General features: G+C 51.8%; 1 protein-coding gene across 9 annotated transcripts in view; it reads left to right on the forward strand.

The window, feature by feature from the left end:
* The window catches only part of KDM2B (lysine demethylase 2B), a 120,894-nt gene that overhangs the window by 46,974 nt on the left and 49,338 nt on the right, over nucleotides 1-24,582 (forward strand). For all 9 annotated transcript variants that reach the window (XR_005213949.1, XM_037816542.1, XM_037816543.1 and 6 more), the window contains 3 exons: nucleotides 6,168-6,283; nucleotides 11,770-11,896; nucleotides 14,118-14,584. Coding sequence is in view for 8 of the 9 variants with exons in the window: in XM_037816542.1 (XP_037672470.1) it covers nucleotides 6,168-6,283; nucleotides 11,770-11,896; nucleotides 14,118-14,584 (710 nt within the window). In the remaining variant the exon portion in view is untranslated. The remainder of the gene's footprint in view (nucleotides 1-6,167; nucleotides 6,284-11,769; nucleotides 11,897-14,117; nucleotides 14,585-24,582) is intronic.

Here is a 24,582-nt window from a genome sequence, read left to right on the forward strand (position 1 = left end):
GCTGAATCAGTAGTGGCTGTGGCCAGTGACCCAGGAGTCAGGAGTGGGGTCTTGGGCTGCATTAATGGAAACTTTCTACCCAGGGTGGTGGAGGTGACTGTCCCACTGAATAGTGTAGAGATGGTGAGGCTAAAAGCAGGAAAAGGGCATGTTCCTTTGGGTCATTGTAGTTTGAAGGGGAAGTCGACCTGGAGAGGGGGAGGGTCTGAAAACCACATCAAGAGAGATGAGTTGAAGGAGGACTTGGAGCTGTTTTGCCTGAGGAAGCAAAGTCAGCCAGGTAAAGCATTGTCCTGAAAGAAGTGGTAGTGGAGTGACTTGCTGTGGTAGGTAGTGAGCTCCCCGTCACTGGAGGTATACAGTTGAGGCTAGATACAGATGTATCAAGGAGCCTGCAGAAAATCTATGAATGGGTGGAAGCATGGACCAGAGGATAGGACTATCCTTCAAGGCCTTCAAGACCCATTGGATGGAGAAACTGGTCACATCTAGGTTTCTGAGAGTCAAGCTGGAGTATGGCCTCAGGCCTGGATGTCAAGCCCTAGTGCATGGAGGGGAGTGGGGCCTGGTTGTGGTAGCAGTTCCTGCTGTGGGGAGGGGAACTGCACATCTGGGCTTTTCTAGAGAGTTGGGCAGAGGTGGAGAGTTCTCTATTAGGAACACAGGATTTGGAGTTGGTGGAGGTTTGTTGGGGTGAGTTTGTTACCACGGCCCAATGAGATAGGATGCAGTTGTATTTGGTAGGTAGTGTCTGTGGCCGACACCACAGCTTGATGGGGTGGGGGTGGTGTCCTAAAGTGTGTCTGAGCTCCGCTGCAGTTGCTGGACTTTTATCCTGGGTGGATTCAGAGGAATGCTGGAATGCTCTTGGACTGTCTCGTGACCTTGGGCTGGTCTCTTCTCTCTGGGCTTCAACTATGCCATCTCGACGATGGGGGTGGGTGGGTCTGACCCCGGGACTTGGGGTGCTGACCTCTAACTGTCCTCTCTCGGCCTCATGTAGAACCCCGGGGTAGCCAGTTGCATCCGTCCCATCTGGGATGGGGCAGTGTTGATGTTGGTGACTTAAGCCAGGTGGAGAAGGTGTGGAGAAGCCACGGCGTGGGGACTGTGCATTGAAGGAAGGACTAGAAGTTGTTGGAATTGCCATAGAACAGGAATGAGGTCAGACCCTGGCAAAGGCTTCTCTGGTTTTTGAGGATTTTTCCTGGATTTTGGTGAAGTAGAAAAGAGGACAATTGGAATTTGTGGGAAATGAACTAAATGTTCAGTGTTTCCCACATTTTGATTTTATGCATCAACTAAATTAAAAAAAAAAAAGTTGGGAACTGTTTCAGGTTACCACTTGTAATTTTGCTAAGAATGGCCACGAATTAAAAGCAAAATAACAACAAAACCATCATTTACCATTGCTGATGTTTCATGAGAGAGAGAATATTTGACACTAAAAAAAGTTGCAAGTCCATAATTTCATCACATAGGATAGTACTTTAAATTTGATAGTTTTGCCTTTATGAAAATTTCCACTGTTTTCATTTTTCTCGTTCTTTTGGTTGCCAGCCAGTGAAAACTGTTAAGGACTAGAGTTTGGGAGTTGTTGAGCTAGATGAGCTCCTTGGTTCTCAGGGAGCCCCAGGGGTTCTCTCCAGCACCCATACACTCTGAGCCTCACCTGGGATGTGTAGGAGTTGGGTCTGGTAGAAAGAGAGCCTCGGGCAATCCAGGAAAAGTTTGAAGCCCTCTGTGAGTTTTTCTGTTTCGAAAGTGAAGCATGTAATTCTGTCATCTCCTGCCTCTGATCTGGATTCTCATCCCCTCAGTGGGACCTTCTAAAGACCCGTCTCTCCCTGCTTCACACTGGCCTCCATTCCCCCATCTGTCATTTGATGCGTCGTCTTTAGCTGACAGCTCCCGGGATGTGAGAAGATTTTAAATGTCACAATATTTTTGCGAGACGCGGTTCCTCCTTTCTCTTCCTGCATCTGAGGGTGAAAGGGGTTGGTGCCGGCTGTGTTTCAGTGGTGTTGGTTCTTCAGGCCTTGTTCCTGGGCAATCTAGGGAGGCTGCCTGGAGGAGGAAGACGGGTGACGGTGTCCGAGGAACTGGATGGCCTGGAGAAAGGGGCTTGGATTTGTCCTGCTGAGCTGGGAATCCCTGACAAGATACTGGAGGTGGGGAAACATGGAGGCCTCACCAGGCCACCCAGGCAGGGTCAGGAGCACCGAGGCCAGAGCCAGCAGAGGCAGGGGTGTCCCCAAGGCTCAGTCTGAACATCAGGAATCAGGAAAACTGCAGGCGGAAATCGTCCCTGTGGGATGGAAATTCTGAGGCATTAGGTACTGGGACGAACCTGGAGAGGTGAGCTAACTAACTAGTCCAAGTTCACGCACATGGTTAATAGGTGACACCTGGGTGAGAACCCAGGTGTGTCTGGTTTCAGAAGCCCTGTTCCTCATTGCCATCCACCTGGCTCCCTGCTGGCCTGGGAGTCAGAAGACCTGGGATCTGGTCCTGGTTCTCGGCCCTGTGACTGAGCAGAGGTGTTTGCTTGTTTAACAAACTTTCCTGAACAGCCCATGTTGTGCCGGGAGTGTGGGAGGCGCTGGGAGATGTGAGACGGGTTCTCTCCCTCCTGCATGCACCACCTCCAGCCAGGTAGCAGCCAGGATGGCAGAGCCCAGTGGAGGAACCTTCAGTCGTGCCTGGGGGTGGGGGTGCCTGGGAAGGACGCTGGGGTCAGTGCCTTGGGTTGATCTGAAAGCATTTCCCATCCTTGACTTGTCGAAAGAACCACCCGTGATGTGACATGGGCCTCAGGTGCTCCATCTGTAAAATGGGTACAGAGCAGCGTAGGGGGGTGACGGCAGGGAAGTGGGCTGGACCCGGTATAGAGGCAATGGGCCAGCGAGTGGGGGCAGCTGCTGTGTGGCCCCAGACAATTAGGGCCAGGTGGGAATGGGGCCAGGTGTGCCCCAGCCTTTCGTTTTTCTGGAGGAGAAAGCAGTTCAGATTGTTGCATGAAACCTCCCCATTATAACGCAGGGTGGGTTGAACTGAGCGTGCCCAGGGGGTCCCGTGCAGCCCACAGCCTGCCAGTTTGTGGCACGTGGTACTGGCTCGAGGCCCTTGAGAGATGAGGCCACCCTCGGTCCTTCCTGGCAGCCACAGTGGCTGCGCCGGGCCTGGCCCAGAGCAGGGAGCTTGTGGGTGCTTGTGGAGGAAACGGGGCCAGATCACGGGCAAGCCTGCGAGGGTCCCTGAGTTCTGTAACCTGTGACACCACGAAGATGGAGGCAGACATGGGGGTGAGCCCTTGGATCCTGAGTCCTGAGCTTCTGGGTTATGGACAAGGCCCATGTGCCCCATCAGAAGGTTTTGTGGGATTGCCGCTTTCCTTCCACTGTCAAACCTGTCCCTCGTTGCATGGCCCGAATGGCCTCTGTTTCTTGCCTCTGTATTGTAGTTGACTCTGGGTCGGATGTGAGAGGCAGAGGCCGGCCTGGGGACACCTGCTCTCACTTGCGGGGGTCAAGGGCGAGATGCCACCCTGAGGACAGGTCCGGGTTTCTGGATGCCGTAGCCTCTCCCTGGTTTGCACGATGGAGCAGCTGTGAGCAGGGCTGGGGTGGAGGAAGCACCTGCCACAACTCCTGCAGCTGTGCAACGCCTTGGGCAGCCTGAGAGGCCCTGGCTTGGGAAGGAGAGTGGGGAGAAGCTTCCAGAATCCCTCCACTGTCTAGGAGTTCAGATTCCCCACCCGCTCTCTTTAGCAGCTACTCTCGCCTGTTTTCCTCCTCGCTCACATGTGAGGGTAACAGATGGTTAAGTCAGGTGTCTCTGTGTTTCCCCTGCCAGGAGAGCGTGCAGGGGACTATCAGGCCGGCTCATAACTGAGGATTTCCAGGTGCCCCGTGCTTTCCCGCCCTTAGGATGGATGAGGCAGCCATAACTGTCGATGAAGTTCGGTGATTGAGTTCTTGAAGGGGGTGGCTGCCCTCATTTTCCCCAGGGGCAAATGGAAACCAGGAGAGGGGGCAGTCAGGTGTCTGGGGTCACGTGGGGAGCCAGTGCTGGGGGTGAGCCTTGAACCCAGGCTCCTGGACTTCTGCTTCTTTGGGGAGGTAGGTTGGTAGGTGGGGCAGGAGGGCAGCAGGTGCAGGAGTCCCTGCCCCTATTGGGGCTCGCTCACCCCCCACACTTGGCCACCTGACCCCGGGGGTCCTAGATCTCAGGCTTAGCTAGTGTCTGCAGCTGGTGGTTATTCCAGAAGTGTCGAGCTCTGCCTGGTGGAAACCTAAAAATGCAGTCGTCAACAAAATCATCCGGGGTGCAGCTGAGGCAGCGGGAGCTGGAGCAGACGTGGAGACTGGGACTCTTTTAAAGTTAAGGTGGCAGTGCAGACGAGGTGAAGGTGACGGGAAAACGGGGCCCAGGTAACTGACGGCAGATTGCAACGAGCCAGTGGAGCCGGCTCCCGTGGACCAGGCCAGAGGCATTGGAGCTCCACTCAGGAATCTCCGGAAGGCCTCCTTTCCCAAGTCCCAGCCACTCCGGGCTCTCGGCCAATGAGGATCCTTCTCCTGCCCACCCCTGAGGCCCACTGCCCTCAGTAGGGTCTGGCGGCCGAGTGCCAGATGCCACCCGTGGAAGCCTGCAGAGTCCCCAGCCTTGCCCCGTCTTCCCAGGTGGCTGCTTCGTGCCCGGACAGCAGTGGCTGCCCCAGACTCAGGGCCGTATGTTTTGGCCTTACTGGGCCCCTGAGGTCTGGGGACAGAGCTCTGTATAATTTTCCTCCAACTACTGAAGTAGGCACACGAGTGGGAACAGAGCTGCCTGGTGGCTCTTGTGCTCCAGCTCTTAGAGGTGTGGAATCTGCTCTCTCTCTGCTGGTTTTCCTCTATCTTTCCCTGTGCATCTCTCTTTCTGTCCGTCCTTACCCTTGTCTTCGTCTCTCTCCACATCTCTTTTTGCCTCCCCTACGTGTCTCTAGGCCTGTCTCTTGAGACTTGCAGGCCTATGCTAAACCTTCTATAGACGCGGTGGTGCAGCGTCGGGGTTGAAAATGCAGGCCCTGTGTTACTAGCCTACCTGCTAGAACCTTCCTAGCTTACAAGCTGTGACTTCAGCAAGCAACTTGCCTTCTCTTGGCCTCAGGTTCAGCATCTGGAAGCTGCAGTTGAATCTAATACGACCTGTCTCCTAGCTTTTCTCTGTCCAGCACGGCCGCCCCCAGCCATGTGTGGCTGCTGGGCGCTTGGAGCATGGCTGGTCTGAACGGAGGCGTCCTGGCTGTTTGCTGAACGAATTAGGTGGCTGTTTTCTGCCTGGCCTTTATGGGACAATTGTCACTTTGTGCATTCAAACCCTGCCTTGTGACCTGAATTTTCTGGACCTGTTTCTCAACTGTAAATTGGGGCTGGATCTAGTATATACCTTTTAGGGCTTTTGTGAGCATGCTCTTAGCCCAGCACCTGGCAAGGTGAGTACTCAGTTATCATCATTATCGTGAATACCCACCTAGTGCTGGGTGTTGTGCTAGAAGCTTGGGGAAATGGAAAAGCTACGGCCCAAAGCGGTTAAGGAGCTGCAGTCTCAGGGAGAGTCAGGCTTGCCAGCAGCTAACCGAGGGGCGTGGGAGAAGCAGAGCTGATGTGCAGGGGCCGGCCAGTGCGCTGAGAGCCCTGAGGAAGGTGTGCCGAGGAGAGCGCCTTGGGATGGACCTTGGAGGTTTCCCAGAGGCAGGAAGACAGACTCAGTCAATGGAAAGCTCTGGGTCCTGGAGCTCAGCTCAGGATGTATGTGCAGCCCAAGTGATGGGTCTCCAGCCCCTGGCCAGCCGTGGCTGCTGCATCCAGGCACCAAGAAGAAGCCTCTGTCCTCGGGATCCTCAAGGACTGGGGCTGGCCCGTGGCTTCCCACCACCTCGCTTGAGTGCGGGGGCTCACCTCTCCTGCACCTGCAGTGATCCAGCCTGGCTGTGGTCTGAGTTCTCCAGCCCAGCCAGAGGCTCGGCTTTCTGCACCCAGCAGCCCTCCTCACCTTCACTCGTGGTCCTTGGGGCCGGCTGTGCCCTCCCATGCCCTCCTGCCTGCTGGCTTCCAGCTCGTTAGGTGAGGGAACCCAAGACGGCCAGCTGGCTCACCGTCTCTCTGCCCTCCCTGCCCCAGGTTGGATCCATGCCGTCTACACCCCCGTAGACTCCCTGGTATTCGGCGGAAACATCCTGCACAGCTTTAATGTGCCCATGCAGCTGCGGATCTACGAGATCGAAGACAGGACACGGGTAAGGCGGCTCCTCTCCTTGGCCCCTCCCGTAGCTCTGTGTGCCTTTGGGGTCCACCTGGCCAGGCACTCTGCAGCCCCCCGCCATCCCACCCTCCTTCCAGCTCCCTGCCTGAAGCCAGGCCTTGGTCCTCGTGTGGTGGCGGGGAGAGATGCTTGCAAGAGCCCCACCCCTAACCCCCAGAGCCCCTGGAATTTCTGTCCACTTCCAGGCCAGTGGCAGCCAAAATCCCCTCGCCCATGAGGAAGTATCTCTCGAGAAAGCACCGTGAGATATCAGGAAGCTCGCCTTTCCCTTCTTGTCATGTGTATAAGGAATGCTACGGAGTAGGGGAATTTGTCGTAGTTTGGAGAGGGGATTGGGGCCTTGGAAAGGAAGCCCAGTCTAGTTCAAGGCCAGATTTTGGCCGTGCATCCCCCAGGGATGCTACGTAGAGCCCCTGAGGAAGCCAGCGTCGGTGAGTCTTTTAGGTTCGGTGCCTGGCTCAGCCTCAATGTCCGGTTGGTAGGCCCCTTGCTCTGGAGCTGAGATTTTCTCTGCGCTCCCATCCTGACTCCGCAGAATCAGGGGTGCAGGTGGCAGTTACCTCCCGTCTTCCCTCTGCTTTGTGAGAACTTCTCCTGAAAAGGATTGATTGCTAGAAACTTGCCACCCCCTATCCCATGCTGGGCCTCAACAAATGTCCCATAAGCGTTTGAGACGGGTTGGAAGGTAGGAAACTGGAACCCTGAGGCAAAAAGGGCTTATTTCTCTTTTTTTTTTTTGGTTTTGTTTTGCTTTTGTTTTTGTTTTATGGCTTCTTTTTTTTTTTTTTTTTTTTTTTTTTGAGGTATAACTCGCACGACATAAAACTCACCATTTTAAAGTATACAATTCAGTGGTTTTTAGTACATTTGCTATGTTGTGCAACTGTCACCACTATGTTATTTCAGAACGTTTTCATCACCCCCAAAAGAAACCCCGTAACTGTTAGCAGTCAGCCTCAGTCCCCTGGCGACCACTAATCTGCCCTCTGTTTCTGGATTTGCTGTCCTGGATAATTCCTAGAAATAGAATTGTACAATATCTGTCCTTTTGTGCCTGACTTTCTTCACTTAGCATCTTGTCTTCACGGTTCATCCAGATCGTAGCGTGTGGCAGTACTCGGTTCCTTTTTTTGGCTGAGTGCTATCCCATCATGTGGAGTCACTGCACCATTTCTCTTGGGCTTTGCCTCGGAGATGACATTTTTTTTTGCTCTAGGACGGTATTGGCATGCCTGGACCCTAAAGAAACTTCCCACGGAGGCACATACCCACTGTACAGCGTCCCTGACTTGCTCAGGCTTGATTCAAGCCTTAGGCTACATGAAGCTGAAGAAATGGATCCAAGTCTTAGCCATTATGTGTGCATCCCAGCCTTTGACCAGCTCTGATGTTGAGGGGCCTCCTCTAGGGGTGCCCCGGGGACCAACTCAGGCTGTACTCAGAGGTTCGATAAGCTCCTAGGGCATATGCACATCTTGAGATTGGCGAGTTTGCTGCCTGCGAAGCCCGGATCTGCAGAGACAAGGCTTTCCTGGGGCCCCTTTCTTTTTTTGCTACCCACCCTCCATCCCTGCCTGGCAGGGAGGATGTGGGCGCCCAGGGGAAAGTCGACATTTGGGAGCATGACTGGGACAGGTGCCTTCTGGAGCTCAGGGCAGCTTTCCTAGGGCTCGTCCCAATGAGCAAGCTGGTTTGCGTGTGAGCGGACTTAGCAGGTGGAGGACGCAGAGAATCCTAGAAGGAGAGGTCAGGCCCCCGACTCCAGGCCACTTCCGAAAACCAGAAGTCTAAAGCCATTAGCAGCTGGCTGTGCCTCTGTCTCCCTCCTCCTGGGAACCTGCATCTTTCTTAGTGGAGTCAGGCCCCACCACTTGCTTAGGAACGCAGCCCCCTCCGGCGTGGTGAGAGGCGGGGAGTAAGGTAACGACGTGGTTGAGTCCAGAGCTGACGCGTGGCATGGGCCCCTTCCCCCCAGGCCCCTGCCCTTGTCATCTGAGTGGGTGCCCAGCTGGTGTCACCGAGCGGGGTGATGGGGAGGGGGCCCTGGAACCAGCAGCAGGCTGTTCAAACTGCTCTGGTTTCTGGTCTTTGGAGCAGGGCTTGGCTAGGAGGCCCAGTGGTTATGTCTCAGGAGCCAAGGCAGACAAAAGGCACTGGGGAGCACAAACAAAAGCCAGCTAAAAGGCTGGGGTTCCTTGTCAGTTCGCTACAGCTTCATTCTTTACATCCCCACGCACTTTCTTAAGAAGCTTAGGGCCGTTTAAAAATAGTTTTTCAGGAGTCCTAAAACGTAGCTTTGGTGGGAAACCAAAGGCAGGGGGCTGTGACAGAGCACAGGGTCCATTTTGAAGACTCGTGGTTCAGATGAGGCTTAGAACAAGAATTTGCTTTTGTGGGACTGGGGTAGACTCCGTCTGCCTCAGGTTTGGGCCACCACAGCTTGCTCGCACCATTTTAATTTCTCTAGGATGGATGATTATGATCTCACTCTGCATCGAAGGTTCACTAACAGTTGCAGGTATCTCAGGAGTCGTGCATTTCGATTCCCCCCCCCAATGTTGTTGAAATCTTTCCCTTCCCGTTCTAAGGACTCCAGAAGGACCACAACAGAGTAAATGTGTTGCCTGTTTGCTCTTTTAAAATAACGTCTCAATGACTGTCACTCCCAATTTTTAACCACAATTAGATTGATAAGGGAGAGGACGTTCCAAATGCCCATTCATTAAACTGTCGCCTATCTTCTATTTATCTTTTACTTCCCCTGATGTGTCTATTGAAAGCCGTCTTCCCAAGAAAGGTAATTCCTATATGCCCCATTCTCTCACAGCCAGTGACTCTGTTTGGAAGTTGCAAATAATTTATCCTTCCTGCCCCTTCTCCCCTACCATTGGGGTTTTGTTTTTTTGTTTTTTTTTTTCCATTGATTTTTTTTTTTTTTCCAGGAGAAAAACAAATTTTTAAAACACCTCCATCCACCCTCACATTTCAGTGTTTCAAGTCCTTGAGACCTGGGAGTCCTAGAGGCACCGAGACACCTTTGGGTCTGCAGATCTTAAGATGACTTGGGACCCCAAAGGAGGGCTGAGGCCAGGGGCCCCTGCAGAGGGGGCCTTTGGGAAGGCGCATGGAGCCCTGGAGGTCCCTGGAGCGGTGCTTTACCCTCCGGGCTGGGAGCACTGCATGCTGTCTGACTGCCTTGTCTTTCATTTGGAACTGACCTTGGTTGGTTAACAACACAATTTGGTTGAGGCTCCACATTTGTCAACAAGTAATGTTGCGCAATGATGTGTTTAATGTTCCCAGGCATGTGGCTGGAACCTTTTGAAGGCGAAGGGTGGAAGGCGGCAACCTGTTTGTAAGTCAACTCTTTGCAAATTTTGTTTCCCGCAGTGCTCTCTTGGAAAAAAAAAAAAAAAAAAAAAGTGAAATTCAAAAAATTTCAGATTCCTTCATCTGCATTTGCTTTCACCCAGCTGGTTTCCTTTGGGTTCAGCAACAACGAGGGGAGTCTTTTATTTTCCCCCTCCTAAAATACAGTCCCCATTTTTTTTTTTTCCCCTTCCCTAATCCAGAAGAACTGTCAGGTGTCATGGACGCTTTCCAAAAATTTTTGAAAGTCCAAACCAACTTGTGTTTTAGACGTCGAGTCTAGAGTCTAGAGACAGGAGTGAGGGCCCGAGTAGAGGCTGTGCTGCCTGCCCTCTGCCCACTCTAGAGGTAAAGAGGCAATTTATTGCAAAATCATTTGACCCTTTCTCTGGAGTGGTATGGGGCTGAGACCCCCCCAATCCTTCTTACCTTGGGGTCAGGGTTGGCCTCGTGCCCCGGAGCCCCTCGCCTTTTTAAACTCCAGGGGACGCTGATCTGGTGACGTTGTAAAAAGATTAATCCTGTTCCCAGCGAAAAAACTGGGGCTCTCGGGAAAGTAGCTGGAGCCAAGGAAACCACTAGATTTTGATTCCAATGTCATGCATCTCCCAAGGAGCTCGAAAGCATGTGGTGGCCACGATCTCATTCCAGAGCATGCCATCCTCCAGAGACAGGGAGAGCAGATGGACCCGGGGGGCAATGGGAGAAGTGAGACCACCAGGCGGGAGAGGGCCTCGCGGCTGACGGCTGAGCAGCAGGGCCTGGACGAGGAGGTGGGACCGAGTGCTCTTGGGGAAGGGCAGGATTGGGGCCTTTTCTAGGTGGGCATTTGGAGGAGACTTGGGAATATCGACTTTACAGCAGATCAAGGACCCTAAAATACAAGGTCTGCTTGTATTTATTTGTCTCTGTCTCCCAGTATCAGAATGTCAACTGCTCACTGGATCCTTTCCTGGACTAGCACAGAGCCAAGGTGGCTAGGGGTAGGAGACAGTTCTCACTTAACCGGCAGCTCCCCAAGTTCCTGGAGAATAGGAGACATGAAGAGAGGTCTGTGGCATCTGCAGAGGTTCCTCGAGGCAGATGTGCTCTTGGCAAGAGGGCAAAAAGGCAGGCAGGATGCAGGTGTGGATGTGCAAGATGCAGTGTGCAGTTTCTCAAGATGAGGGCCCAGCACTTGGAGCCAGGGGCCACCCTCCGGCCATACTTCTTTCCTTGCCTGCTCAGGAGGCAGTTTCCAGAAAGCATCTCCTTGCTAGGGCCATCTGTGATGTTGCTTCCTTCCCCACCTTTGCCGCCATCTCATCTGTGTAGACTGAACTGCCACAAATCAGGCTCTCCCTGGGGCCCAGCTTTTCACAATTCTCATGCACCCGGCTGTGTCCATTGGGCCTGGGGCGTGCACCCCCTGACGATAGGGGGGCCCAGGTCCTGCCAGGGAAGTAAAGGCAGGGGCAGCGCCAGGTGGGTGTGGGGGAGGAGCCAGATGTGGAGACCTGGAGACCTGTGAAGCCCCTTCCCCAGAGTCGTAGGGGAGCCCCTTCCCCACAGCCTCATGGATCAGCCTGGCCTGGCCACCCTCCCAGGGTGCGGGGGGATGCTTGGTGACCTGATGGCAAGTGGCAAAGTTTGGGGTTGGTTTCTATCAGGGGGGTGAAAGGGAGGGAGAACGGAGTCTGTGCAAAAGTTTTCTAGAAACATGAGGAGTCCGTGTTTCTTGTAGTTAGAATGGGGCAGTGGTGTCCATCTCTCAGGGTGTCAGAGGGGAGCTGTGCTTCTGCACCCACAGAAGCACAAAGCAGACCCCATCCGACCTCCTGGGCGTGCACTTCCGTGAATTTTGCAGTGATGCTCCCCCACGAGCCACTTCCACCTCCTCCCCAGTGCATGCTCCTGGCGTCTGCCCCTCCCAGTGCCTCCCTCCCACCTTCCTTGCAGCCCACCCCTGGCCCCCTCCCATCATTTGTGCTCTTGCTAAGATGATGACAGTGATACCCTATGATCCTCCGTCCCACACACCTCTCTTCCTTTGCTTTGCTGCTTCGCCCCTTCGGAAACTGACCTTCGGCCCGCCTGGCTCTCTGGTTTCAGGTGCAGCCCAAATTCCGTTACCCCTTCTACTATGAGATGTGCTGGTATGTCCTGGAGAGATATGTGTACTGTGTGACCCAGAGGTCCCACCTCACACAGGAGTACCAGAGGGAATCGATGCTTGTCGGTGAGTGGCTTGGGGTGCCCGGCGGCCTCGTCGGGTCAGCTCGTGCAGAAATGAGTTTTCCGTGGGGCTTTGGGAGACTCCCTGGGTTCGGGGTGTCGGGCAGAATCCTGGAGAGCCCTTGTCGGGTTCCCACTGGGAATACGGGGTCCACATCCCCTGAGCGTCATGTGTGTGGCCTCCGGGTCTGGTCTGTGGCTCTGCAGATGCTGGGAGGGGCTGGTCCCCACTGGCCTGGTGGCCGGAGCAGGAGACCCTCAGAGCAAGGAATCCTGGTTCTTTTTGTTCCTCTGGCCATTAGCTGTACCCCATTCCCCCTCCCCAGAGGGTGGGCTCTTGTTTATACAGGAGCAGACTGGGGAGATGCAGTCTGTCCCCCCAGACCCAGGCCATCTTGCAGCCAGTGGAAGGGGTGCCCAGAGCTGGAGGCAGGAGCCTGGGAGAGCAGTGGGTGGTATGGGAGTGGCAGCTGCAGCCCCCTGCCCCGCTGCTTGCACTTAACGGGACACCCCCCCCCCCCAAACGGCTGTCCTTGAATCTTTATGCACACACGTCTGTCTGTCCTGAAGTTGCATCTGGCAGCTGACGGTGGGCCCCCCCCGGAGAGGGAGACGGAGGGAGAAAATCCTCTTCCTCCCTGCTCTCTGTGAGCTGTCTCTGCTGCGGGGGCTTCCTGGATGTCTTGTTCACGGTGCCTTTTGCATTGTGCGGTAGGAAAATGAGAGGGGTCTGCACACCTTCTCTTCAGTCTCCGGGAATTTTAGATGTTTTTTCCCCACCGTAAGCCGCCTCCTGCCTTCCCCCGCTCCGACTCCCCTCCTCCGTGATCTGTAGGGGATTCAGGCCGGATTCGTGATGGGGAACAGATGCTTCTGCCGGGATCTTCACGGGACGGTGTTGTGTGCCTCCTGGGACGCTGCACTTTGGGGTGGGAGTGGGGGGTCGGCTCTGAGTCTCCTTCCTGGGGATGATGGGAATGTTTAGGTGTGAAAAACACCGAAATCCTAAAACCTGCTTCTGAGGCTCCCACCCTGGTCTGGGAGAAGGTGAAGAATTATGGAATCTCAGAGTAACCGCTGTGATCACCGGAGCCCTAGATCCTGTGGGAACGGAGAGGCTGGGAGACTGAAAAGGCTTCTGATCGTGTGGCCATCCCCAGGGCTGGAAAGCAGAGGGTCACTTCTCCTGTTCGGGTATTTAGGGAGTTAGAAGAACGTATCCTATTCTGTTTGTGGGCTTGAGAGAAAATCTTGAGACTGCATTCGGCAAAGCTGGGCCAAATTTGTTCCTAAATTGTCTTGTCACTGCTTTTCCGTGGACTCTTGTAACCCATTTGCCAAAGAGAAGGGAGGCAGTAGGGAGATCCTCATTTCTCAATTGCTGGTTGCATGACTGAAATCCTGCTTGGTGATGTCTTGTTTGATCCTCCCAAATATTCTTTGCTCTATTATTTTTTTAAACGTAATTTTATTGAGGTATAATCACATAACATACAATCATTTAAAGTGTGCAGTCGGTTGTTCACAGTCTCATCAGGTAGTTGTCCATTCATCACCACAAACTTTGAACATTTTCATTACTCCAAAACAAAAAAATTAAAATCAAAAAGAATGTTCAAAATTTACCATTCCCCTCCTCCCCCCACTGTTCATTTACTTTTTTAACACAGTTTAATTGAGATATATTCACACACCCTACAGTCATCCACAGTGTACAGTTATTCACAGCACCATCATATGGTCTGCTTTCATCACCAGAATCAATTTTGAACCTTTTCCTTACTCCAAAATAAAAATAGAAGCAAAAAAGAACACCCAAATCTTTCCATCCCCTCCATCCCACCCTATTCTTAATCTAATATTTGTCCACATTTTTCCACCCATCTGTCCATACACTGGATAAAGGGACTGCGCTTTGCTCTATTATTAATAGTGTTTGGGCCCTCTTTTGTGTGTGTGTGGTAACATGTACGTATAAATATATACCATCATCTCGCCTTATTGTTATGCATGAAAAGATAAGCAGGGAGCAGGTGGCCTGGCACACGGCTGGGAAGAAGCAGAGCTGGGCTTCGAGTCTCTGACCCCAGCCGTGTTCTCCTCTCCGAGCCCAGGAGGCTTGCAGCCCTGGGTTTGTCTAAAGAGGCCTCATCTCTCGAGCGAGCGGAGGTTTCAGAGGCCTCCCTCCCGGAGGCTGTCTGGAGGTTGTCTCGGTCTTTCCGCAGATGCCCCCAGGAAACCCAGCGTAGACGGCCTCTCGTCGGATTCCTGGCTGGAGATGGACGAGGAGCCCTGCGAGCAGCAGCCCCAGGGGGACGAGGGGGAGCAGGAGGAGGCTGGCGAGAAGGTGTCCCGGCCGCCGGCCGATGGAGCCCCCTTGCCCGGCAGCACCCCCTCCGAGGACCCGGAGGCGCCCGGAAAGAAGCCCAAAGCCCCTGCCACACGCTTCCTCAAGAGGACTTTGTCCAACGAGTCTGAGGACAGCGTGAAGTCCACGACGACACCCGTGGACTACCCCAAGACGCCCACTGGCTCACCTGCCACCGAGGTTTCCGCCAAGTGGACCCACCTCACCGAGTTCGAGCTGAAGGGTCTGAAAGCCCTGGTGGAGAAACTAGAATCCCTGCCCGAGAACAAGAAGTGTGTCCCCGAGGGCATCGAGGACCCGCAGGCCCTCCTGGAGGGCGTGAAGGTGGGCAGCGGGGGAGGGCCGGGCACGGCAGCTGGCGCGGGTATCCCTGAGGGCGGCTCGGCTCAGAGCAGTGGGGTGTGCACTGTCCCTGGGGTCCCTGGGGGCCGCTGGTGAGAGCCACGGAGAGATTGCTTGGCAGACCCTCACTCTGAGGTCGACGTGTTCTTTCCCAGCGCTCGTTTGAGACCCGAGGCTTCGCCGGCAGCAGGTGCTAAGGGCACAGTGGGAAAGCTGTTACTGGGTGTGGGAGCCCGTGGCCTCCTTCCTTGTCAGCGAGCCTTGCTGCTCTGGGCTGGCTTCCCTGGACCATCTGCCTGCTTCACTGGAGCAGCCGTGCCTCCCGGTGGCCTCCGTGCAGCCAGATGTGTTGGGCACCTGCTGTGCTGGGTGTTGGGAATGGAAGGAGGACGGCACCGTCACTGCCCTCAGGTGGCTCACGGTCTAACAGGGAAGCAGACAGGTGGTGACATCATGAGATGGGGGGTTAAGTGGCACCGAGCATGCCGTGTGTACCCTGGGCATGCACGTGGGTGCAGGGGACACTGATTGGCCACACCTGAGGCCAGAATTCTGGGACAGTTTTGCAGGGGATAAATTGAGCAGGGCATCAGAGGCTGCATAGGAGTTCTCCAGGTGGGGGAGACTATTACAGGCAGAGGGAGTGGCATGCACAAATATACGGTGTGTTTAAGCAATGGGAAATAGTTGGGATGCTTGTCCTGTAGTAATCAAAATGATAACATTTGTTGAGAACTTATTACCTGCGAGGCACCGATGCTAGGCCAATGGTGAGAACTGTTACTTCTGCACTTAAGAGACAAGGGAAGTAGGCTCAGAGAGGTTAAGGGACATGCCTGAGGCCACACAGCAGGTTGGTCTGAAGGTGAGAGGAGGATGCAGACATGGCAACAGAGCTTCCGCGAGCACCCCGCCACCAGGCCCTGCCTCCTCCCTCAGCTCTGGGAATGCTTTTTGGTATGAGGCCTCGGAGGCACTTGGGCTCCCTTCTCTGATGTCTGCTGCCCAGGTGACTCCAGCTGCCTGGGGTTGGAAACAGAATTCAGGTTTCTTAGTTGACAGTTCAAACTCAGCCCAGAAATTGTTAGTTCGTTCGTGCATTTTTTTCATTTAGGAAACATTGTGTTGGGCCCTAGGATAAGGAGAGGCTAAGGCTGACCTGCCCTCGAGGGGCTCAGTGACCAGGCAGTTTGAACCCTTGGGGTCCAGTGGAGCACAGCAGAGCCCATATCCGAAGCCTGGCAGGTGCCACCGACAGAGGGAGGCGGGCTGCAGAATCTCTCACCCAGGTGAACCTCACCTGGCTGTGGCAGGTGTGTTCCTGCCAGGTGCTGTGAAATGAAAATCTTATAACTCGGAAAGAAATTGCTTGTTGTGAATATCCCTGTAAAGATATCTGCACTTGTTAAAGAGTCTGTTTTCATTGAGTCTTTTTTTTTTGGAGGTTGCTGATTGCTTTTGAGAGTCTTATGGAAATAATGGGCTCCCCCCACCCCCAAATATTTTTGCACCCCTGAGCATGTTCCTGAATCCCTATTCTTTTGGTGCAGATTTTATATATTGAGTTCCAAGGCAACCTTAGAAGTCAGGTGGCTGCTTTTATCTTCTGAGATGCTATAAGATGAAAACAAGTTATTTTCAATCATAATAAAATTTATTAATAGTATCAGGGTCTCAAATGTTGCAAATAAGTTAAAAACACATTTTGTCTGATGAGGAAATACTGTTCTTTGCTTTTGGAAAGCCAGTTTTTTTTCCTTCTTGCTTTAAAAGCATCTTCGTGTCTCTGATCTGTTTGTGCAGTGTTCCTGGTTGACCAGATTTCTTTTTAGGAACGGGACTCGGCACCCCCCACCCGTCCCGCATCTGCCCATGCCTGCCGGGCCTCCGAGGCTGGATTCAGCTTGGCCCCCTGACGGTGTGGGAGGGGCCTGGGGTAAGGGGCTTAGCCAGGTTATAAGGCCCAGGTGCCCCTACCTGCTGTCGAGTTCAGAGGCAGCCTGTGCTAACATGTGGTGAAATGTCTCCATCACTATGTAGGTGTCTTCCACGTACCAACTCATGTAAACCTCCCACCACCTTCCATGGCACTTCTGTGAATCCCATTTTACAGATGAGAAAATTGAGGAACACAGAGGCTAAGTAATTTGCCCAAGGGCATACATGCAAGTCAACAGGGGGTGCTTACCCCATACCATACTGCTTTGTTGGGTAGCTATAGGGAAATCAATTTCTCCCTTCTCAGAGGCCATCCCAAATCCAGGGAGAAGGTAGAGGTGACTGCTTGAGCTTTTCTGTAGAGAAGAAGCAACAGATTTGCTGCTTGGACAGAAGTTGCAAATCGCCAATCCCTGGACCCAATCCAGCCTCCAGGCATTGTGCTTGGCCTGCCTAGTATTTTGTAATTAGTTGCTAACATTAAAAATTCAGGAAGGCCATGCAAAATATTCTGCCTATCCATGCCCCTGGCCTGCAGTAAACAGTGGGAGGTGAGTAGCAGCTGCCCCCTTTAGATGGGGCCCCTGCTCTCCATATGCCCCAGTCCCCTCCATGCCCTAATGCATTCCCGAAGGTCACTTACCATTTATCATCAGGCTGGCCCAGCTCTTCATATAATCTAGCCACTTGGCTTCCCAATTGCACCTGCCTGTCTTTAGGGATATTTGCTTTCTTGAGCCTTGTCCCAGAAGACTCTTTTCAGCTGAAGATCTTGTAAATCAGCTGAACAGGCCTCCCGAGAGCCCCAGCAAAACAGGAGTCGCTGCTAGCATCTCCAGCGCAGTGTGGCCAGGTGCCCATGCGGTGGACGTAGGTCCAGTCGTTCTCTTCTGGAGCAGGGGAGTTCCTGGATCTCTGGCCTGGCCATCAGCCCCTCACGGTCCCTGGAGACCCCAGAACATGTTTTAACCCAAGGCTGTCCTTGGGGCGGGAGTGTTGTCAGCAAGAGTGGGCAGCTGTGCTCCCTCCATTTCTCGGTGTTCTCTGTGTTTCCTCTTCTCGGCTGTTCAGGTTTCTTTGGCCTTGACTGAGACACAGAAAACAGCTTAGGGGTGTGAGTTGTAGACAGAATTCTTACCATCCCTGCTCCCCCGACTGCCTTTTAATGATTCTTACTTCTGGCCAGTGGTGCTGCCCGCCTCTGTTATTTACCAGTTAAGTTCTTTGCCTTGTTCTGCAAAAAAAGAAGTGTCTTTCCTTCTCTCCCTTTCTCCAGGACCTCGGAGGCTGCTGCACGTTGTGGCCGGAGCCCCAGGAATTAGAGATGGTCCCCAACACAGCTCCGTCCCCAGACGGCTGGGTTTTGGCTTTTGTCTGAAATACAACTTTTTCTTTTATTTGTAATTTAAAAAAAAAATTTTATTTTGAGATCATTGTAGTTTCACATGCAGTTGCAAGAAATAATGCAGAGAGACTGTAATGTATTTTTTAAATTGTGGTAATGTACATACAACGTGAAGTTGTCCATTTTAACCATTATGTACAGTTCGGTGGCAGGTAGGACTTTACGATGCTGTGCAGCCATGCCATGCCCTCTGTCTGGTTCCAGAACCCTGACGTCGCCCCAAATGGAAAACCCATACCCATTGACCAGTCCCTCCCGGCTGCACCCCCCCACCCCCACCCGCCCAGGGAGACCTCCAGTCTGCTTTCTATCTCTATGCCTTTGTCTCTCCTGGATGTTTCATTATATTTTTGCATCTGACATTTCCTTTTTACAATCTGGCATTAAAAATTTTTAAGAGTAAGGATGTTACACAATCAATATAAAAACTTTTAAACATAGACTGCAGAATAGAAAACCTCCCCTCAGGTCCCATGTCTTGGAGGTTACCATTGATAACCACTGAGGGAATTGACTTCTGCAGCTTTCCACTCTGTATAAAAACTTATATGTGTAATTTTTTAAAAAATTAAATCATAGTCTATTGCATCCCTGCTTTTTCCCCTTACAGCGTCCTTTTGTACCCATAAATCTGTTACTGTTTTTAGTGGGCAGGACTTTGGAAAGTTGAGTTTGTCCTTTCTGTCACCCGGATGAGAGCAAATCAGATGAGTGTGTTTGGACCTTGAAAACTTCCCTTTGGGGGCCTGGATTTCAATTCAAACAGAAATGACTGTGTTGTTTAATTTGGTTTGTGAAAGGAAAGGAGAGTCTGGGTGTTGTGTAAAAGTCTAGTTAAGAAATCCACAACCTTCCTCATCTTTGCAAAACCCTTCTGGGATTTGACATCGAGGTGCCTTCAGTGACTCCTTTTTAAAAGATGCTTGCTCTGTTGGAGGTGTGGGAATATGGGAAGAACAGGACACAAGAGACCCTAAGTTCAGTTTCGGCTTCTGCTTTGAGCTACTTGCTGTGTGGCCTTGGGCAAGATGTTCCACCTCTCTGTTCACCTGGATGTAAAACGGGCCTATTGGATTGGCTGTCCTCATCCTTCCAGAGTCTAGCTTCTGTGGTTCCCTGAAACCTCGAGGTCCTCACGGTGAAATGGGCATAATAACAGAGACCCATGTCATGAGTTGTTTTGAGGAACAGCGAGGTCATGAACGTGATACGCTGATAAGCTCCCGAGATGAGTTAGCGCGTCTTGGGTGAGGATTTGGACCAGCTCCCCACCCTTCCCCTGCTTTTTTGCCCTCTTTTCCCCCTTCCCCTCCTCTCAGCTTCCCCTCAACCCTCTCTTGGGTTATCCATCACCATCTTTTGCCTCTTCCCTCTTTGGCCTTCAACCGCTCGTCCCCATAAAGTGTGGTTCACAGTTAGGCGGGAGCTGTCCTGGGTCTGCACTTCAGCTAGAGCTCAGAGAGAGGGCTGTGGCGTCTGAGGGGAGACGGGCAGGGCGAGAGGCTCTTTGGGGGCAGGTTTCGTCCTTAAACCCGTCATAAATGATTTCCGGATAACAGGGTGACCGCGAGGTGGTGAAGATCCGGGCCTAGGGCGTTGAGACCCCTGAGCTTGGAGGTGGGAGAGTGTGTTAGGCTTCTCCAGAGAAACAGAAGCCACAGGATATCTGTACACATGAGATTTCTTTTAAGGAATTGGCTCATGCGATGGGGGGGCTGGCAAGTTTGAATTTTGTAGGACAGGCCATTCCGGTGAATTGATGGTGGACTCTAAAATCTGAAATCCCTTGGGGAGGCCAGTAGGCCAGAGACTTAGAGAGGAGCAGTCGTGTAGTCACAAAGCAGCATTTCTTCTGGTAGCCACAGTTGTTGCTCATCCAATATCACGGATGGGATCGCTCTTACTTCCAGTCTTCTGATGCAGATGCTCATCGTATCTGCAGGATGCCTGCACTGCAACGGCTAGGCCAGCGTTTGACCAAGCCGCTGGACCCCAGAACCTGGCCGAGCAGACACCTGAACTTAGCCATCGCAGGGGGCCTTTGTCAGAGACCCCCTTGCCAGATGGCCCAGCAAGCCTCAGTGGTAAAAGACGATGCTCGGAGCCACGGGGTGGAAGGCCCACGAGGCACCACTGCTTTCAGACGTTAACTCCTAAGAGCAAAGATTCTGGGCTGAGAGCTCTCAGGTGGCTTGAGACTCTGGTTTTCTTACCGGTAAAAAAGGCTTAAGAAAATGTACATGCCTTGCACAGGTGGTGGGGATTCAGCCAGGTGACATGTGTGAAGGCTCGGCCCACGGTCTGTAAGTGTTTAGTCAGCTAGAGATGATGTCGTCATCATCATCATCATCGTCGTCATCTGAGTTTCCCTGGGCTGTCGGGACAAAGTACCACGCACACTCCATGATTTAAACCAGCAGAAACGTGTTCAACGGTGCTGGAGGTGAGAAGACGGGCACGGAGGTGTTGGCAGGTCCGTGCTTCCTCGGTAGCTCTATGGGAGAATGCTTTTCCGCCTCTTTTCCCGGCTCCTCGTGGTTTGGTGACATTCCTTGGCTGACGGCTGTAGTGCTTCCATCTGCTTCCGTGGACACCTGGCTGTCGGATTGGATTAGGACTCACCCACTCCAGTGTGCTCTCACCTTAACTACTCATATCTCCAAAGACCCTATTTGCTAATCAGGTCACATTCACCAGATTTGTTAGGACTTGAACATGTATTTTTGGGGGACACAGTTCACCCCACAGTCGATGGATTGTTATAGGCAGGCTCAGGATGGGAGGGGCCTTGAGATCCCCAAGGTACATCATCACCCTGTTTGTGGGGTCCTTCCTGTGCCAGTGGGGGGACCCCTGAGGATGCTGCATTCCCCAAAACAGCCCCCAAGCTGCTCCAGAGGTTGGCATTTGTCTTCCCCTTTTATGGGCCTGCGGTTGGCAATTCTTTCCTGATGCCTGGCTCTGCCTTATTCTCACAGTGGCGGTATTTTTAGTCACAGCATAGATGGAGTTTCTAATTATTAACGTCCCACCCTGGGGAGCCGTGGGCCTGAATCCATTGTTTAACTAATTAAGCTTTTTGAGGAAAGTTGGCATAAGGGGGAACAGAGAACTGGCACGTCCACTGTCTGGTTATCTTGTTAGGTCACAAAAGGAGGCAGTTTCCAGAAGGGTCCATAGTTTCTGGAAGATCCGGATCTTTCTCTTTTAGAAATACTGCCCTGGGCTTTCTGTCATGAGTATAACCCTTTGGGGGCTGAAGCGGGGCTGGCACCCAGCATTCCTTGTCTCTGGGCTCCTGAGAGCCCCCAGGGAGTGGATATATCCCGGCAGAGCTGAGGGAAGCAAGCGACAAGATTCCCTCCAGCGCAATTTATTTCTCAGAAAGAAAATCTCCAATTAGAATCATCTCTTCCCTGAGTCTGGCTGAAAATACTTCCCAAGGGCCAGAGCCCGGGGCGCCCCCTGGTGGCCGCAGAGGGGGTCCTGGCTCCCTGGGGGCAGCGTGTGCCGTGGCCGGGGAGGGGTCTTCATTTAATAAGACTATCGCCAGCACTAGCTTTTTGTTCACCAGACATCCAGCGCCGAGGCCTCACCCCGGTGCTTGTGACCTACCAGCTCCAGCTCTGAATTTGACTTAACAGGAAATCTTGAAGCAATTTAAAAGGAGACGCAAAGGAAATGAAGGTGGGTGGGCAATATTTCCAGTCACCTATGGGCCACACCTGCCCACAGGTATGTCTGTCTTACAGTGTTTAAAAAAAAAAAAAAAAAAAACAATTTCCGATGAGTTGCCAAATTTAGAGTGGAGAGATTTCACATAAAAATCTGGATCTTTGCATTTGTCTGAAAAATCAGAGATCTGGCTGTATTCCCACAGGTAGATGGTAAGCTGGCATTGAGTAGTGTTTGCCCTCTTTAAATTGGGCATGTGATCTCCAGTTTGCCATAGAGCTCACCACTCCGTCTTGCTCCTTCCTGTAGATCTTTCACTTTACCTGCCAGCTCCCTGGAGGCATTGGAGCTTGTCATCCCCAGCTTAGAGATTGGGATTGGGATAAATAAGAGGGCAGAAAGTCCTGTGGAAAGCATGAGCTCAGTCCCTTAACCGTGTGTATATAACCGTCTAAGTGGGGATTAAAAGGCTTTGGCTAAATGGTGGAGAATCATCTTGGAAAACCTTTTCCTTACCTTTTTTTTTTTTTTCTTTGGGAAACTTTCATTTTAGATTTTTAGGTTAAAACAAACACTGATATATTGCGGAGGAGGGTGTGAAATTCACATGGATTATTAAGAGAAAACATGAAATGTCAAAGAAATTTCGTGCTTATGGGGGCCCACTTCCAAATAAGCACCTTCTCTGTAATTGGGGGAAGATTTGAGAAATACTGTCGAAGGAGTTGGTGGCTGAATTAGTTTGCTTTCTGATTTGCAAGAAATAGATGAGGATGGCCCACTTCTGTATTCGTTAATAGAAGATAAATATGGAGCCTGGACGGTTTTACGTTTTTGAAGACTGGATCAAGTTCAGAGGGGACTGGAATGGTTTCCTGAGGCTGAATCACCCAGGGGTCCTATCCCTGGTTTTGCAGTCAGGTGGGCAGCGCGAGGTTCTGCCCTCTGCCAGCTGTGTGACATTGGGCAAGTCACTCAATCTCTCTGAATTTCAATTTCTGCTTTTATGCAATGGGGAGAATCAGCCCTGTTCCCCACATGGGATTGTTTTAATGTCCAGTGCAAGCCCTCAATAAATGCCAGTAAGAATTGTAGTAAGATCACATCTAGCTCCGTAGGGGAAGTGGGTGGATAGCATTCATTGTTCTTACCTGTGGGTGGGTCAACAGGAAACTGAGGCTTACTCAGGGTTCCACAGTCTGCTGGTTGTAGAAGTCGAACCCAGACCTTCTGACTTAGACCTAGTTTTTTCCCCCCAAGTAAAAAGTATCTGTTTTCACTAGTGAGGTGTTAGGTCCCCACCCTATACTTTCTAGAACATCTGAATCCATTGCTTAGGGAGGGACAGCTTTGCCCTGAGTGCTGTCAGGTTTAAAGAGCACAAGCCTTGGAGTTGGATGGATCTGGGTTCATCCTCGACTTCCCCCTTGCTGTGTGGGCTCGAGTGTACGTCATCTGCCCAAGCCCTGGATTCCTCGTCTGTGCTATCCAGGGTAGTTGAGGCAAGGAAGTGAGAAAGTGGATGTGAAATATTTATTTCAGTGCCTGGCACAGAGCAAGTTCTCAATAAGTCTTACTCTCATGGATTCACTCAACAAAATACGTCACCCCTGCCCCCCAATTCAGTCCTCACCTATCTGTTCCAACCTCCCCCAGCACGGTGGACTGAGGGGAAGGGGGAGTGGCAGTGGTCTGCCCGGCATGGGGCAAGGTCTATGGTGAGCTTAAAAACAAGATTTAAAAAACAAAACTAATTCTAAATGATGCCAGTGATGAAATGCCCCTATCTGCATGGGCTGACCACACCTACGGCCCCCCACCTTTAGTGGCCACAGTTACACCCAGGTGAAACCTACACCTGAGTTGAATCATGTCCGTTCTTGGTTCTTTCCTGTTACATTTTTTTAAAATTCAGTTTTACTGAGATATATATGTGTTCACATATCATACAATCAAAAGTAATCATCCCAAATCATCCCCCCTCTCCCACCCTATTTTTCATTTAGTTTTTGTCCCCATTTTTCTACTCATCCATCCATACACTGGATAAAGAGAGTGTGATCCACGTTTTCACCGTCACACTGTCTCCCCTTGTAAGCGACATTGTTATATGATCGTCTTCAAAAGTCAAGGCTGCTGGGTTGGAGCTTGATAGTTTCAGGTATTTACTTCAAGCTATTCCAGTGTGCATTTTATTTTAAAATATGCTGCACATGTTAGAAAAGTTGACAGCCTAAGAATCCTGTCTTGCTTTCCTGTACCTGTTATTACCACACTTTTTGTCATTTAAAAAATTATTTTTATTAATTGGCATTATTTTTTAGAATAGTTTTAGATTTACAGGAAAATTGGGCAGATAGTACGAAGTTCCCACATAAGCTCCCACCCTCACCCTTGGTTGAGGCAGTTTTGTTAGCATCGTCCATTAATGTGGTACGTTTATAACAATGAATGAACCCGTATTGACACATAATTCACTAAAACCCATAGTTCATTCAGATTTCCTTGGCTTTTACTTAATGTCCATTTTTTTTACCCCAGGATCCCACATTTCATTCAGTCGTCCCATCTCTTGAGGCTCCTCTTGGCTGTGACGGTTTCTTGGTTTTTGATGAGAATAATGTGTATTCTGTAGAACGTCCCTCCATTGGTGGTTGTTGCATTTGTTTTTCTTAGTTATGTACGGGAAGCTTATCGTACAGTAGGCGCTGTGTGAGGCACTGGGGACGGAGCAGTGCACCGAGACGTTTTATAAACAGCGTTTCTCAGTCCTCGACATTGGCTGTGGGACTTTGAGGCAGCCGTGCGTGGGAGAGCTCGGCTTTGAACCCCGGCAGCAGGCCCTGTCGCCAGTACCTGTGGGGAGAGGGGGGCATTCTGCAGCCCACTTTGTGGTGACACATTCTGAAAAGCCAGGCACCCAGATGATGATCAGAAAAGTAGAAACAGCAAATAGAGTAAC

The sequence above is a fragment of the Choloepus didactylus genome, chromosome 23, assembly GCF_015220235.1.
Source record: "Choloepus didactylus isolate mChoDid1 chromosome 23, mChoDid1.pri, whole genome shotgun sequence".
Taxonomy (NCBI): Eukaryota; Metazoa; Chordata; class Mammalia; order Pilosa; family Megalonychidae; genus Choloepus; species Choloepus didactylus.